The sequence below is a fragment of the Aptenodytes patagonicus genome, chromosome 17, assembly GCF_965638725.1.
Source record: "Aptenodytes patagonicus chromosome 17, bAptPat1.pri.cur, whole genome shotgun sequence".
NCBI lineage: Eukaryota > Metazoa > Chordata > Aves > Sphenisciformes > Spheniscidae > Aptenodytes > Aptenodytes patagonicus.
The window spans coordinates 1,245,129-1,258,974 of record NC_134965.1 but is presented as its reverse complement, the minus strand read 5'-3'; the positions used below and the strand labels follow the sequence as shown (position 1 = coordinate 1,258,974).

The 13,846-nt window shown below is 67.9% G+C and overlaps 1 protein-coding gene across 1 annotated transcript; it reads right to left on the bottom strand.

The window, feature by feature from the left end:
- Positions 1 to 4,710: 4,710 nt before the first annotated feature.
- LIMK1 (LIM domain kinase 1) lies at positions 4,711 to 10,794 on the bottom strand. The gene is made up of 15 exons (XM_076354698.1): positions 10,736 to 10,794; positions 8,982 to 9,120; positions 8,438 to 8,547; positions 8,160 to 8,351; positions 7,193 to 7,298; positions 6,912 to 7,096; positions 6,652 to 6,835; positions 6,420 to 6,506; positions 6,051 to 6,182; positions 5,881 to 5,940; positions 5,717 to 5,782; positions 5,463 to 5,619; positions 5,284 to 5,339; positions 4,976 to 5,133; positions 4,711 to 4,864 (listed from the first exon to the last, which is right to left on the bottom strand). Exons 1-15 carry the CDS (start codon positions 10,783 to 10,785, stop codon positions 4,711 to 4,713), a joined length of 1,836 nt encoding a protein of 611 aa, XP_076210813.1. The 5' UTR covers positions 10,786 to 10,794.
- Positions 10,795 to 13,846: the final 3,052 nt, after the last annotated feature.

Genomic DNA, 13,846 nt, shown 5'->3' with positions numbered 1-13,846 from the left:
ACATGTCACCAGCCCCAGCAAACCTCTTGCAAAGGATTCACGGGCCAGTGCTGCCCATCTCCAGTGCCAGGCCTGGGGACCTGGTGGCACTGAGGAATTAGGAGCACCCTGGTGTCACCCTGAGCTCCCACCCCACAGCCCCAGCCCATCGCTTACCTCCTCCTCTGGAGCCGTAGCCAGGAAGGGGTTTGCACCAGAGCCGGTGGAGGAGGCAGCGGGACCAAGGAGAAACAAGTTTTCCCATCAGAAGCGGCTGAGATTTTTCAGGGCCCCCTGCTAAGCCCTGGCTGTCCGTCCCCCCCAGGTCCCTGCGTGCCCCCCAGGACCACAAGCCAGGTCAGGGATGGGACCCACGTATCCCCGGTTGGCAGAGAGGGGCAGGGACGAGCGAGCGATCAGGGAAGGCAGCGATGCTGCAGGGAAGCATGGGAGAGCCATATCCCTGGTGCTGCGTTTAAAAAGCCACATTTACATAGACCCTACAAAAACCACTGGCAAGCGAGGCGGCAACGCGTGGCCCACGGGATTTCCCTGCCCGGGTTTGCCCAGGGCGAGCTTCACCTTTCAGGGACCAGAGGACATCAGCGTGCCTCTCGCCAGCCCCATCTGTGGGGGAACAAGGAGCTGGAGCAACGGCTGCTGCTTCCCATCCCCACATCCAGCACTCCCGCCCCACGCCCCAGCAAAAGGGGAAACTGAGGCAGGCGGGTACCGACCCGCCAGCATCGGCCTCAGCACCCCGCGGGGGTTTTTGGGGTCTGGATTCACCCCATGGAGCCACCAGGTCCCGGTGACAAGCGCGACCCAAGGAGGTGGCTCCTGTCCCAGCCCAGGCTGCTGGGGGGAACATGGGGCTGTGACAGCGGCACCTCTCTGCCCAAATCACAGAAGGAGGGCTCAAGCTGCTCCTGGACCATGCAAAGTCCCCAGTCCTGAGCTGGAAGGATGGATGCTGTGCCCAGAGGACAAAGGGTTGCTCTGGGGACAGTGCCAACCATGACAGAGACCCTGCAGAGCCAGGCACCAGGCGTAGGATGGTGGATCAGAGGACAGGAGAGATCTTGGGACATCTCTACTCCAGCCTCCGGCTCAAAGCAGGGATGGGCAGAGCCACAGAAACCCTGGTGGAAAGGGCTCTAGAGGTCCCCACTGCCACCTCCCACTTGCCACTGGAAAATCCTCCAGTGTAGGCGAGCCTTCCTGCGCCCAAGGATGGGGACCTGTCCCCACATCCCTATGGAGCTGGACGCCCTGGCTGGACCCCAATGACCCCTCTCCAGCTCCCCATGTCCCTATGGTGGTGGGTGCCCCACCGGACCCCAGAAACCCTTCTCCAGCTCCGCATGACTCTGTGGAGCTAGGCACCGTGGTGGGATCTCAGCAACCCTTCTCTCCAGCTCCGGACATCCCTATGGAGCTGGGTGCCCTGACCGGACCCTAGCACCTCCTCTCTTTGCACATCTCCTCAAGCCTCATGAGCACCCTACTGCCATCACCCCACTGCCCGCAGGCAGCCGCTCTCCCCCCAGGAGGATCCCCCCAGCACCGGTGCCCACCCTGCTGAGATGCCGGGGGAAGCCACGCTTTCCCTCCCACCCGGTCACCCAAACTTACCCACGAAGAAGGTGATAAACCCAGCGGCCGACGGCTCGTCCCCATCATCGTGGCCAAAGCTGGAGCTCTCGGTCTGGGCCTTGTGCAGGAGGAGGATGGGGGAGACTCTGCCGAGCAGCACCGGCTCAGCCATGTCCTTGCCAGAGCCGCCAGTGCCTTTGGCCACCACCTCGGCGGCACTTGGCTGCTGGTCCACCAGCAGGGACGTGGGACGTGGGGACACCTGGGTCCCCACCTGCAGCAAGGGCCACCACGTTGAGCCAGGGCTGAGCTTGGGCAGAGCCCTGCCGGGGATGTCCCTGGGGACCACCTCGGATGGGGACAGAGCGGGACCCTGGGGGGGACAGGGGGCGCGGGGGCAGCTCTTGGTGGCCTGCGGCTTGGTCTGGGTGCCCTTGTCCCTCCTGGGAGGTGACAGCCAGGCGGGACAGCGAGGTGCTGGGAGCAGGGGTGCTGAGCCCCTCACGCCAGTGTTGGGCTGGGCTTGGGGGGGCTGCGCAGGTGAGGAGCCCTGCCAGGCTGCCGCCGGCTGGGTGGGGGGCCGGCGAGGGGCCCGGTGCCGCACACGCTGGTGGCTGGATTTGGGCACGGGGTGCTGCACACCCCTGTGGGGGGGCTTTGGGTGGGTGATGGCCATGGTGTGGGGCCACCGGGACTGTGCTGGGGCCACCTCCCTGCCTGGTGAGGGGGGTCTCCCAGCCGGTGGCTCGGTCTGGGATGAGTCGCTGGTCACGGGGGTGACCGAGCTGCCACTGCTTCGGCCCTGCCGTGGCTGGCTGCCGGCTCTCGCCCGGCTCTCCTCCTGCCCAGCACCGAGGGTCCTCTGCAGGGTCACCAGCAAGTGGCCCGATGGCACCGGCCGCACCAGGCACATCCCGCTCCGCAGCTCCATCCAGCTGGGCGAGGGGCTGTGGGAGGACTGGGGGTCCTGCAGGGATGCAGGCCTCCCACTGCTGGGCTGGGGGTCCCCTGGGGTCCCGCTCTCCCGTGGTGGTAGGGAGTTGGGGACCATGGTGTTTCTCAGGGGTGACGGCCGCAATGGGTCCCCCGCTGCCCCGATGTTCCTGGGGAGCGATGGTGTCCTGCTCGCGGAGCAAAGAACCGGCGCAGTACGATGTCACCAAGGGTGCCATGACGGCACCGTGACGCTGGCAGGGTGTTTGCCCCATCCCTTCACTGGGGTGATGTGGGACAGGCAATCAGACGAAGGAGCCACCCCGGGGCGGGAGGGGGGAGATTGAGCTGCTGTCACCTCCCCAACCCGCCCGGTCCCTCCCGCACTGAGGCCGAGCATCCCCGGAGCAATAAAGCACAAGGTTTTCCTGATGGGGGTGTCCAGCCCGGATCCTGGGACACCTTTGGGCTGCGCTGTCTCCTCCCCTCCTCCCCAGGCTGCAGCATCCCTGGGGACATCCCCTGGTCACTTCCCTGTCACCCCCCATATGCTCCTTGGGGTCCAGGTTTTCTCTAGCCAAAGCTCAAAACCCTCTGAGGATGAAGATCCCCCGCCTTGGGGACCTTAATTTGGTTTAGGAAGGTGACGAGGACAGAAGGACAGCATGAGACGGCCATGGGCCACCACTGCGTGGGGCATGGGCCACCTCACTGTCCCCTGGGACTTGTTTTACATCAAAGGCAAAGCTGCTCCACGGCGCCCACAGTCATGCAGCTCCGTAACCTGCCTGTCACCACCATGGGCTCTGCCACCACGTGGGGTGACAGTGGGCACAGCCAGGCAGGGAGGGGACACGGGGCTTGGAGGCCCTGGGGGCCCGGCCAGGCGGTGCAGGCAGGGGTGGCATCAGCCCCAGGGCTGGGGGGAGGACCCATGACGGGGCGGGAACAGCACGAAGGGGGACAACAGCGCTGCCACCACAGGGGTGACGGAGCCTGGGGGATGCCACCGAGTCCGGTACCACAGCATCGCCCTGAGCGGAGAAGTCCAGCCCCTCCTGCCTCAGTTTCCCCAAGAGCTCCCAGCTCCCGCGGGGGAGGCGAGCAATTCCCAAGCAGGCCGGGCAGCGAGCAGGGAAGGATTTATTGACTCACGGCTCGGGGTACATCACAGTTTGAGCTCCCTTCCCGCCTCCGGAGAGGACGTCGCCTTGGACTTCCCGGGCAAAAGTGCGCGGAGAGGCTTCACAGTTTCATCCCTTCGGGAAAGCAGAACCGAGGCAGTGACAAATGGCAAACGCTACGTCGTATGAAAAAATAATACAAACTCTTCTCTTTAAATATCTTACAGAAAAATGAACCTGAATAAAGAGCATGAAAAGCACCGTGCGGCGCAACCCCCCCCCAACCACCCTAGGTCAAGGGGACCGAGACGAGCCGCATCCCCGCATCCCTCTGGACCACCCGGTGCTGTCTCCAGGGATGCGCGGTCACGGATTATAGCACGGGCAGCAGGGACGTGGGGGCGGCGGGGACCGCTACGTGCCTGTCCCCACGCCACGGGGGTGTCACCCCCCTCCATGGACACCTCGCTCAGCCAGGGGTGCTGGCAGCCCCCCGAGCCCGGGGTGCCAGCAGGAGCAGCGCAAGAGGGGCCGGCTGAGGACGAGGGCATTGCTACGAGGTTGCCCCGGGACCCGCGCTCCCCCGGGGGGGCCGGGGGCTGTGCACCCCCCGCAATGGGAGGGGGGGTCCCTCCTGTGTCGCAGTGCAAGTTCACGGAAAGCCAAGGCACCGCCGCGAGGCCGCGGCTCTGTACGGGGGAGCCCACGGGGCTCGTGCGGGTGCAGCGGCCGCGCAGCCCCCGGGCGTGCACAGGTGAAGCGAGCCAGGGTTGGGGGGGGACATGGGGACGGTCCCCGCCGTGCGGCCGGCCGGGCTTTTCCTGGGGGCAAGAGCTACGGCGTGGGGGGCGGGGGGGGGATGCACAGGGGCTGTGCAGCCCCAGGGAGAGCCAGCTCCCAGGGACGGTGCGGGCAGCGGTGTGGGCAGCAGTGCAGGCAGCCCGTGCAGAGGAGACGGGGTGGGGGGGCTCATCCAGGCAGCCCCAGGGATCCAGCCCCGCGGGTGGTGGCAGCCGGAGGAGATGCTGGCGGCGGGTGCAGCTCCTTCTCCCGCAGCTTCAGAGGGGGTGGGGGTGCTCTATCGGGGGGGGGCGGGCAGCCCGCCCTCGCCCCGCTGGTGCATCTCCCCGAAGGCTCGGTCCAGCTGCTCCAGCTGGGAGCTCAGCGGCAGGTGGATCTCCAGGTGCATGCGGAGGGTTTCCAGCCACTGCTCCAGCTTGCTGAAGGACGGCCTGAGCGAGAAGGGGGGACATGTGGCAGCTCCGCTGGCCTGGTCCCCCCCGTCCCCCCCCCCACCAGCCCCAGTGGTCCCCCGGAGAGGGGGGGGCGTCCCAACCACTCACCGCTTCTCGGGGTCCAGGTCGCAGCAGCAGACGGCGATGGGGAAGAAGCTGGGGGGGCAGGTGGGGGGGCAGTAGCGGTCCAGGAAGCCCCTGACGTTGAGGCCGAAGTCGGTGGTGCGGGGCAGGTAGTCGGGGTCAGCGCTCACCCGGCCGATGATCTGTGGGAGAGAGGAGCGGGCTCAGCCCCAACAGGGGACCCCAACCCCAAGGGAGAGACCCCAAACATAATGAGGACCCCAACCCCAAGGGGAGACCCCAACCGGAGACCCCAACTCCAAGGGGAAGACCCCAATCCCAATGGTGCTTGCCTCACACAGGACGATGCCGAAAGAGAAGATGTCCACCTTCTCATCGTAGCTCCTCCCTGCGGGGAGAGATGGGTCAGGCCATGCCGCACATCCTGTCCCTGCCCCACCAAGTGTCCCCTGCTTGGGGACAGAGCCCTGGATGGCCACGTCCCCCCTCCCGGCACCACGGCCAGGCTCACCATTGATCATCTCGGGGGCCATCCAGTACGGGTTCCCCACCACCGTGTACCGCTTCTTGCGGTCCGGTTTCTTCAGGTTCTTGAGATGTTCGGGCTGGTTCTTCTCGTCCACCATCAGTCGTGCCAGCCCAAAATCGGCCACCACCACGCTCTTGTTCTGGGTGGATGGAGAGGGGTGAGGCATAAGGGGAGCCATGCAGGGGGCTGAAACCCCCACCCAGGCCAGGGGAGGACACCACCAAGGTGGGACTCACCTCCCGCACAAGGCAGTTGTGAGAGTTGAGGTCACGGTGGATGATGTTCATGGAGTGGAGGTAGGCCTGAGGGAAGGATGGGCTGAGAGCGGGGGACACCCCCACCCCACAGTCCCCCACCCACCAGCACCCATCCCACCCACCCATCCCCCGGTGGCACCCACCATGCCGGCGGCAATGTCCTTGGCGAAGCTGACCCGCTGGCTCCAGGGGTAGTGGCTGTCCTGGGGGCACGAGGGGGGATTTGCCAGAGAAGAGGAGAGAGGAGAGGGTTTCCCCAGCCCCACCGGGGCTGTGGGGTGGGGGGGGGCCAACCTACCCCGCCAGTGCTCACCATGCTCTTGATGAGGCCCCTCAAGGTGCCCCCCTTGATGTACTCCGTGATGAAGTTGAGCCTCTTCTCCTTGTACAGCACCCCGATGAACTTCAGCACGTTGGGGTGCTCCAGGCAGCGCATCACCTTCACCTGCAGGACCCCCCCGTGCCTGTGACACCCCGAGGCACTCAGCACCCACCCGGACAGACCCGCTGCTTGTGTATTCTCCATTGAACAGGCAGGGCTGCCTGCACCCCATGGTGCCTGGCCACCCCCACTCCAGGTGTCATGCCCAGCATCCCATGTCAGGGTGGGGGACAGGATCGGACGGCCCCATCCCTCGTGTCCCTCCCCAGACCAGGGGGATTAAAGAAAGGGGACGCTCACCTCTTTGAGGAAGGTCCTCTGCGTCTCCTCATCGAAGCGGATCAGCTCCTTCATGACCATCACCTCGCCCGTCTCCCGATGCGTCACCTGGCAGGGAGCGCGGGGGCTGAGCCACCAGCTCCCCGCTACTACCCCCGCTTCTGGGTACACCCCGGGGGAGACAATACCCCCGCCTCCATCCCGGGGAGCTGAGACCCTCACGCTCGTGACATTTGTGGCCACTCAGCCCCACCTTGATGGCCTGGCCGAAGCAGCCCTTGCCCAGCACCTCGCCGTGGATCAGGTCAGAGGGGCGGAAGATGCGATGGGCACGGGAGACGACGCGCAATGATTCGGAGCGACCGATGTCCTTGCGTTGGGATGCGGGCGAGCCCACCAAGCTGGAGCCCGGAGACTTGTCCGTGCTGCAGCTCCTCCTGCGGGATGGACAGACAGACGGTCAACCCCAAGGAGGGACCCCAACGGGAGAGGCGGGCGAGCTGGTGGCCTTACGTGACAGTCCGCTGGCGCATGGTGCCGGGCTCCCCGCAGGGCAGGGGGGCCGGGGAGTGCAGGGGGCTGCACGGGGCGGGCAGGGGGCTGCAGGCGAGCCCCGACTCGTGGGCAAGGGGCTCGTGGGGGTCGTGCTCAATGGTCAGCTGGAGCAGGCGGCTGGTCTCCTGGATCAACAGGTCGATCTGGGGGCAGAAAAGGATGGCAGGGGTGGCTTGGCGGGGGGGGGGGGGGGGGCGGGGAGCAGTGCTGGTTTGGGGGACACCCCAGGGGGACCATACCTCATCCAGGGGGACGTGGCCAATGGGGGTGCCGTTGATCTCCAGAATGCGGTCGCCCACGTGGATGGAGTTCTTCATGTCAGGGCTGATGCAGTCCGGATCCACCCTGCAAGGGCCAGCAGGCAGCAGGGATCAGCCCCCCGGCCCTGACACCATCATGGGTGGGGATGTGCTGGAGCACTGCCCACAAGCCACCCCCAGCCAATGGGGACAGGCTGTATGTCCCCCGCAAGTCACCTCTGTGAGACGGGGGACATGCCGTCATGGTACCCACGAGTCACCCCCACGAGATGGGGATGCGCAGGCCAGCTGCCCACGAGCCACCCCTGCTAGAGAGGCACACGCAGGCACGCTGCCCACGGGTCACCCTTACCAGATGGGGGGACGCAGGCAAGCGGCCCACGGGTCACCCCTGCTAGTTGGGGACACGCAGACAAGCTGCCCTTGTTGGACGGGGACACGCAGGCATGCTGCCCACGAGTCACCCCTGTTGGATGGGGACACAGGCACACCGCCCACAAGCCACCCTTGCTTGATGGGGACATGCTGTCACGGTACTCATGAGTCACCCCTCCGGGATGGGGACATGCAGTCACGGTACCCACGGGTCACCCCTGCTAGCTGGGGACACGCACGCATGCTGCCCACGGGTCACTCCTCCTGGATGGGGACATGCTGGCACAGTACCCACAAGTCATCCCAAGCATACGGGGACATGCCAGCCCAGTACCCCCAGCCCACCCTGGCAGATGGGGCAACGCCAGCATGTCACCCCCAAGCCACCCTGATGGCCGGGGACATGCCAGCACGGTCCCCACAAACCACCTCAGCAGCTGGGGACACACCAGCCCCATCCCTCACCCTCCCACCCCAGAAAGTCTCTGTGGGGTGGATCCCACCAGCAGAAGGGGCGCGGGATGCCCCCAGCCCCGGGGAGGGGTTGGTGGCAGAGGGGACACAGACGCACTCTCGGACGCGGACGGTGCGGGGGTGCTCGGTGCCGCAGCCTTGGTCGATGGAGACAGAGAAGCCGCGTTTGCCGTCGGAGCAGGCGGGGATGGAGACGAGCGTGACGGTGTGCGGGATGCGGGAAGCCGGCGAATCCGGCAGGATCTGCTCGATGACCGGCGTCACCACCATCTGGTAATAGCAGTGCCCACTGCAGGGCCGAGAGGAGGCGGGTGGGTGGGGGGGGTGCCAGGGGACGTGTGTGTCCCGTCCCCCCCCCCCCAGGCTGGGACGTACCAGTAGAGCTTGGAGCGCTCCACCAGTGCGTAGGTGTCCCCGTCCCCGATGAACGTGCGGCAGTTGAGGCAGCTGAAGCACTCGGGGTGGTACTTCTGCTCCCCAGCCACCTGCAGGCAGATGCCATCAGCCCCGGGGACCCAGGCGTCCGGGGCACCGAGCGTGGGTGCCGGGGCTCGGATGGTTCTGGGAGCACCCGTGGGTGCACCAGGGCCAAAGGAAGGGCAGGCTGAGCCACAGCGTTGGCGGGGGACACACACACACACACACGACAGTCATGCCACCGGGCTGGGGATGGCTGCAGGGACATCTCCCTACCACCCTGAGCCTCCCCCCTGCATCCCCCAGCCCCAACATGGGGACACGCCCCCCCCAGGGTCCCCCTGAAGCACAGAGGACACCCCTGCCACCCCCAGAGCCCAACCTGTGCTGGGGGTCTGCACCCTCTCCCCACCTCGCCCCCTTTCCAGGGAGCTCAGCCATGGGTCAGGGCTCCGTGTGTGTGTCCCCCCCCGGGGAGCCCCGGGGCCCCCCCGGTGCTCACCATGACCAGCCCCTTGGTGATCTGCTCGGAGCAGCCGTGGCAGAGCTCCCCAAAGCGCGCCCAGTAATCCTTCTTGCAGTACAGGCGCCCATCCTTCTCGTAGTACTGGTGGGACAGGGAGGCCCCGCACTCGCAGCACCTGCGGCAGGGGACGGGGACCCCCTTGTCACCAGGTCCCCATCGTCACCTTGTCCCCATCGTCACCCTGTCCCCATCGTCACCCCAGGGGGCAGCCAGCGCCCATCCACCCCACGGCTCTCTGGGCAAGCTGCTTCCCCTGTTTCCTACCCTGCTGCAGGGCCACCGCATCCGTGTGTCACCATCCCCAGGGTGGCAGCAGGTGGTTCCGGGAGTGCCAGCGCAGGCTGGTGGTGCGGGGACACCGGGGTGGAAAGGGCAGGGGACACAGGGCAGGGACAGGCATGGGGAGGGGGGTACCAGCCCTGCATGGGCGTGCCAGCCTGGTCATGCACACACGGAGGGACATGCCACCCTGGTCACAGACGTGCCAGCCTGGCACAGACACATAGAGGAATGTGCCAGCTTGGTCACAGATGTGCCACCCTGGTCACGGACTTGCCAGCCTGGTCAGGGACACGCAGAGGGACGTCCCAGCCTGCTCATGGACATGCCACCCTGGTCACGGACATGCCAGCCCAGTCACGGACATGCAGAGGGATGTGCCACCCTGGTCACAGACACAGGGACATGCCACCCTGGTCACGGATGTGCCAGCCTGGTCACAGACACACAGAGGGACATGCCACCCAGGTCACGGACACATGGAGGGACGTGCCAGCCTTGGGGGTGCTGCAAACAGGGTGCGGGGGGGACGCACCTGCGGTGCGGGGTGCAGGGGGTGGGGGAAGCTGCTCTGGGACGGCAAGATTGGGGGGTGCAGGGAAGGTGGGGTGCAGGGAGAGCGGGGGGGGTGCAGGGAGGCGCAGCAGGGGGTGCAGGGGGCTGTGCAATGGGAGGGTGTGCCCAGGGGTGCAGAGGGGGCTGTGAATTTTGGGGGTGCACAGGCAGGTGCAGGGGGTGCTGTGCAATGGGGTGCTGCACCAGGCTGTGCGGGGGGGTGCTCTAGGGGGTTTGCCGTAGGGGGGTTTGGGGGGGTGCTGTGGGGGTGCACGGGGACTGCCGCAGTCCCCTCAGCCGGGGGCGGGCGCCGCGCGCAGGTGGAATACCAACCAGGCGTGACGTCACGGCGCGGAATTTCCCCACCCCATGACGTCAGCACGCGAGGACTCCGCCGCCCGATTGCGCAGCCCGAAGCCTCCCTTGGGCTGGGGGGGGGGTGGGGGGGGGGTGGGGTGGCCAACGGGGGGCCGCCGCGCGGCCCCGCCCCCTTAACCCCCGCCGCCCCGGCCGCATCCCTCCTCCTCCCACGCGTGACTGGGCTGAGGCCCCCGCTCCCTTCCATGGCTGCAAGCCGGGGGGGGGGGGTGGTGGGGTGTAGAAGAAGAGGAGGAGGAGGAGGAGGGGGGGAAGGAGGAGGAGGGGGGGGGAGGAGGGGGAGGAAGGCTTTTGCACCAGCGAGCCCAGGGCTGCCGGAAGCCGGTCTCCCGTGGGGGGGCCGGATCCAGCTGCGGCCCCCGCAGTGGTTTCGCTGGGGCTGATGGCTCAGGGAGGGGGGGAGCCGAGCACTGGGGGGGGGGGGGGGGGGAGGACAGGCAGAGCACCCCGGGGGGGCAGGCAGAGCACCCCGGGAGTCCAGGGAGGTGCAGAGTCCGGCCCGACCCACTCCCACTCACTTGGCTCCGGCGCTCAGGACGCGGCTCTTCCTCAGCACCGCCGCCAGCATCCTCCACGGGACAGGGGGGACCACCCCGGCGCCCCGCCGCGCTGGGCACCCCCAGCCCCACGGGGACCCCCGCCAGGTCCCGGCCACCCCTCGCGCCCCCCGACCCAGGACCTTCCTCCTCCTCCCGGGGGCTCCCACCGCTCGAGCTGCCGGGAGGACCGAGTGAAAGAGGAAACAGGGAGGGAGGGGGCCGAGTGACATCAGCCCCGCGCGCCCCGTCACTGTCACCAGGCAGGAAGGGACAGCGCAGGGGGACAGCGCAGGGGGACAGCGGGGTGCAGGCAAGCAGAGCCCTCTGCCAGGCTGGGCATCGCCCGGTGAGCCCTGCCTGCGCCCCGCTGCCTGCGCTGCCCCACGGGCGCGAGGACGCGCAGCCACGCTCACGCAAGCATCCGGGCGCGCGCGACGGCCTCGCACGAGTCCGTGCAGTGGCCGGAGCCGGGGGGGGGGGGGAGGGGGTGTCCGCTGTCCCTGTCCCTGCGGAGCATCCCGGCATCCCCGAGGCCGTCCCGGCTGGACCACGGGCTCCTACCGGAAGCAGTCGGCGTGCCAGTCGGCGTTCAGCGCCTGCAGGTACTGCCCATCGTAGATGCCCTGCCCGCAGCTCGCACACACCGGCAGGTCGGTCCCTGGATGGAGGGAGGGACGGACACGGACACACACACACAAGGGGGACAGAGCTGTCACCCTGCCGGCTGCCCCCACCTTCCCCGCAGCAGCACCCAGGCACATCCCCCGGGATTAAGTCCCTCTGCCCCGGGTGACGAATTCTGCCCCCCGGCCCCCACCTATCCATCCCGTAATGGGGAGAAAGTCGTGGCACTGATGTCCCCGGGGCTGGGGACAGGGCAGGGGCTCAGCGCGGTGGTGCCAGTTGGGGCCTGCGTTGTGCCAGGCCACCTCCAGAGCCCCTGTCCCCCGGGGGCGCTGCCGTGACCGTGGGTGCCCACGTCACCGGGGGGTGCTGGGTGCCCACAGAGGTGTGGGGGAACACAGGGAGGCTGAGGGTGGGTATGGGGGTGCAGAGATGGGGGGGGCAGGGGGTAGTGTTGGGGACCCAGGGTGTCCCATGGAGGTGCTGGAGGGGGGTGCAGGGTTCAGCCAGCAAGGGGACAGGCAGGTCGGGGGGTGCAGGGGTGATGGGGGGGGTGGGGACACAGCAGGGCGCTGAGCAGCAGGACAGATGTTTGGGGGGCACAGAGATGCTGGGGATGGAGGAGTGCCGGGGTGCTCGTGGCTAGGCGTGCAGGATGGGTGCAGGAGGGATGATGGGGTGTAGGAGGGGGGCAGAGGGTGCAGTGGGGGCGAAGGGGTGCAGGGAGAGATACAGGGGGATGCAAGGGTGCAGGATGGGTGCACAGAGCGCGGGGGGGGGTGTGAAGGAGTGCAGGATGGGTGCAGGGAGGGGTACAGGGGGGATGCAAGGGTGCAGGATGGGGGCAGAGGGTGCAGGATGGGTGTGGGGGGAGATTAAGGGGGACAGGATGGAAGGGGTGTAAAGGAGGGATCCAGTGGGACATAAAGTGCATGGAGGGACACAGAGGGGTGCAGGATGGGTGCTGGGGGATGCAGGGTGCATGGGGGGACACAGAGGGGTGCAGGAAAACAGGAGGTGCTGGGGGATGCGGCATGGATGGGGTACAGGAGCACTGCAGGGATACAGAGGGGTGCAGGATGGGTACTGGATGGGGGACTGCAGGATGGAAAGGGGTGCGGGGGCACACAGGGGGTGCAGCGGGGGGATATGGAGGTGCAGGGAGGGAGGTGAGGGATGCAGGGTGGCTGCAGAGGTACTGGGGGTGCAAGTTCGGTGGGGGAGGGATGAGGGGTCCGGGGGGTGCAGAGTGGAGGGGAGGCACAATAGGGATGTGGGGGTGCAGGGAGGGAGGCAGGAGGCACAGGGGGTGCGGGGGGATATCGGGGTGCAGGGAGGGAGGTGCAGGGTGTTTGTGGGGTGCAGGAGGGATGCAGGCTGGAGGGGGTGGGGGTACAGGGAAGGATGGAGGCTGGATGGGAGGTGCAGGGGGGAATCGGGGTACAGGCAGGGATCTAGGCTGGACAGGGGGTGCAGAGAGGGATACAGGGGGACACAGGCTGGACAGGGAGTGCAGGGGGAGATGTGGGGGTGCAGGCAGGGATGCGGGCTGGGCGGGGGTGTGGGGGGGATGCAGGGGTGCAGGGGGGGATGCAGGCTGGATGGGAGGTACAGGGGGAGATTTGGGGGTGCAGGGGGGATGAAGGCTGGAAGGGGGGTGCAGGGGGAGGATGTGGGGATGCAGGGGGGATGCAGGCTGGATGAGGGGTGCAGGGGTGATGTAGGCTGGAAAGGAGGTGCACTGGGGGCTGCAGGGGGTGATGTGGGGTGGACGGGGAGTGCAGGGGGGGCAAGGGGGATGCAGGCTGGAAGAAGGGTGCAGTGGGGGATGCAGGGGGTGATGTGGGGGTGCAGGGGGGATGCTGGCTGGATGTGGGGTGCAGAGGGGGATATGGGGGGGATGCAAGCTGGATGGGGGTTGCAGAGGAGGATGTAGGGGTGCAGGGGGGATGTAGGGGTGCAGGGGGACTGCGGGGAGGATGCAGTCCGGGTGGGGGGTGCAGGCGGGATGTAAGGGTGCAAGGGAGGATGTGGTGCAGGAGGGATGCGGGGGGGGGGACGTGGGGATGCGGGGGGGCTGCGGGCTGGCTGGGGGGTGCGGGTGAGCCGGGGCGGGTCGCGGGGCCCCAGCGGCGGCAGAAGCGCTGAGTCAGGCGGGGGGGGGGGGGGGGGGAGTGCCACGCACCTTCGTCCTCTCCCATAGGCTCGTCCCTCCAGGTGCAGCACAGCAGCATCAACCTCATGCAGCCGCGCTGCCCGGCGCCGCGCCAGGCCCTGCCCTCGCCCCGGCCCCGGCCCCGGCCCCGGCCCCGGCCCTGCCGCTGCGGCTCCGGCGGGCGGGCGGGGATGGCCGGGCGGGAGCACGGCGCCGGCGCGGCCGCCGGGGGGGCGGGGCCGAGGGGCGGGGCCAGAGGAGCAGGGGCGGGGCCGGGGAAGGGGCCGGTGAGGCGTGGCCAAGGAAGGGGG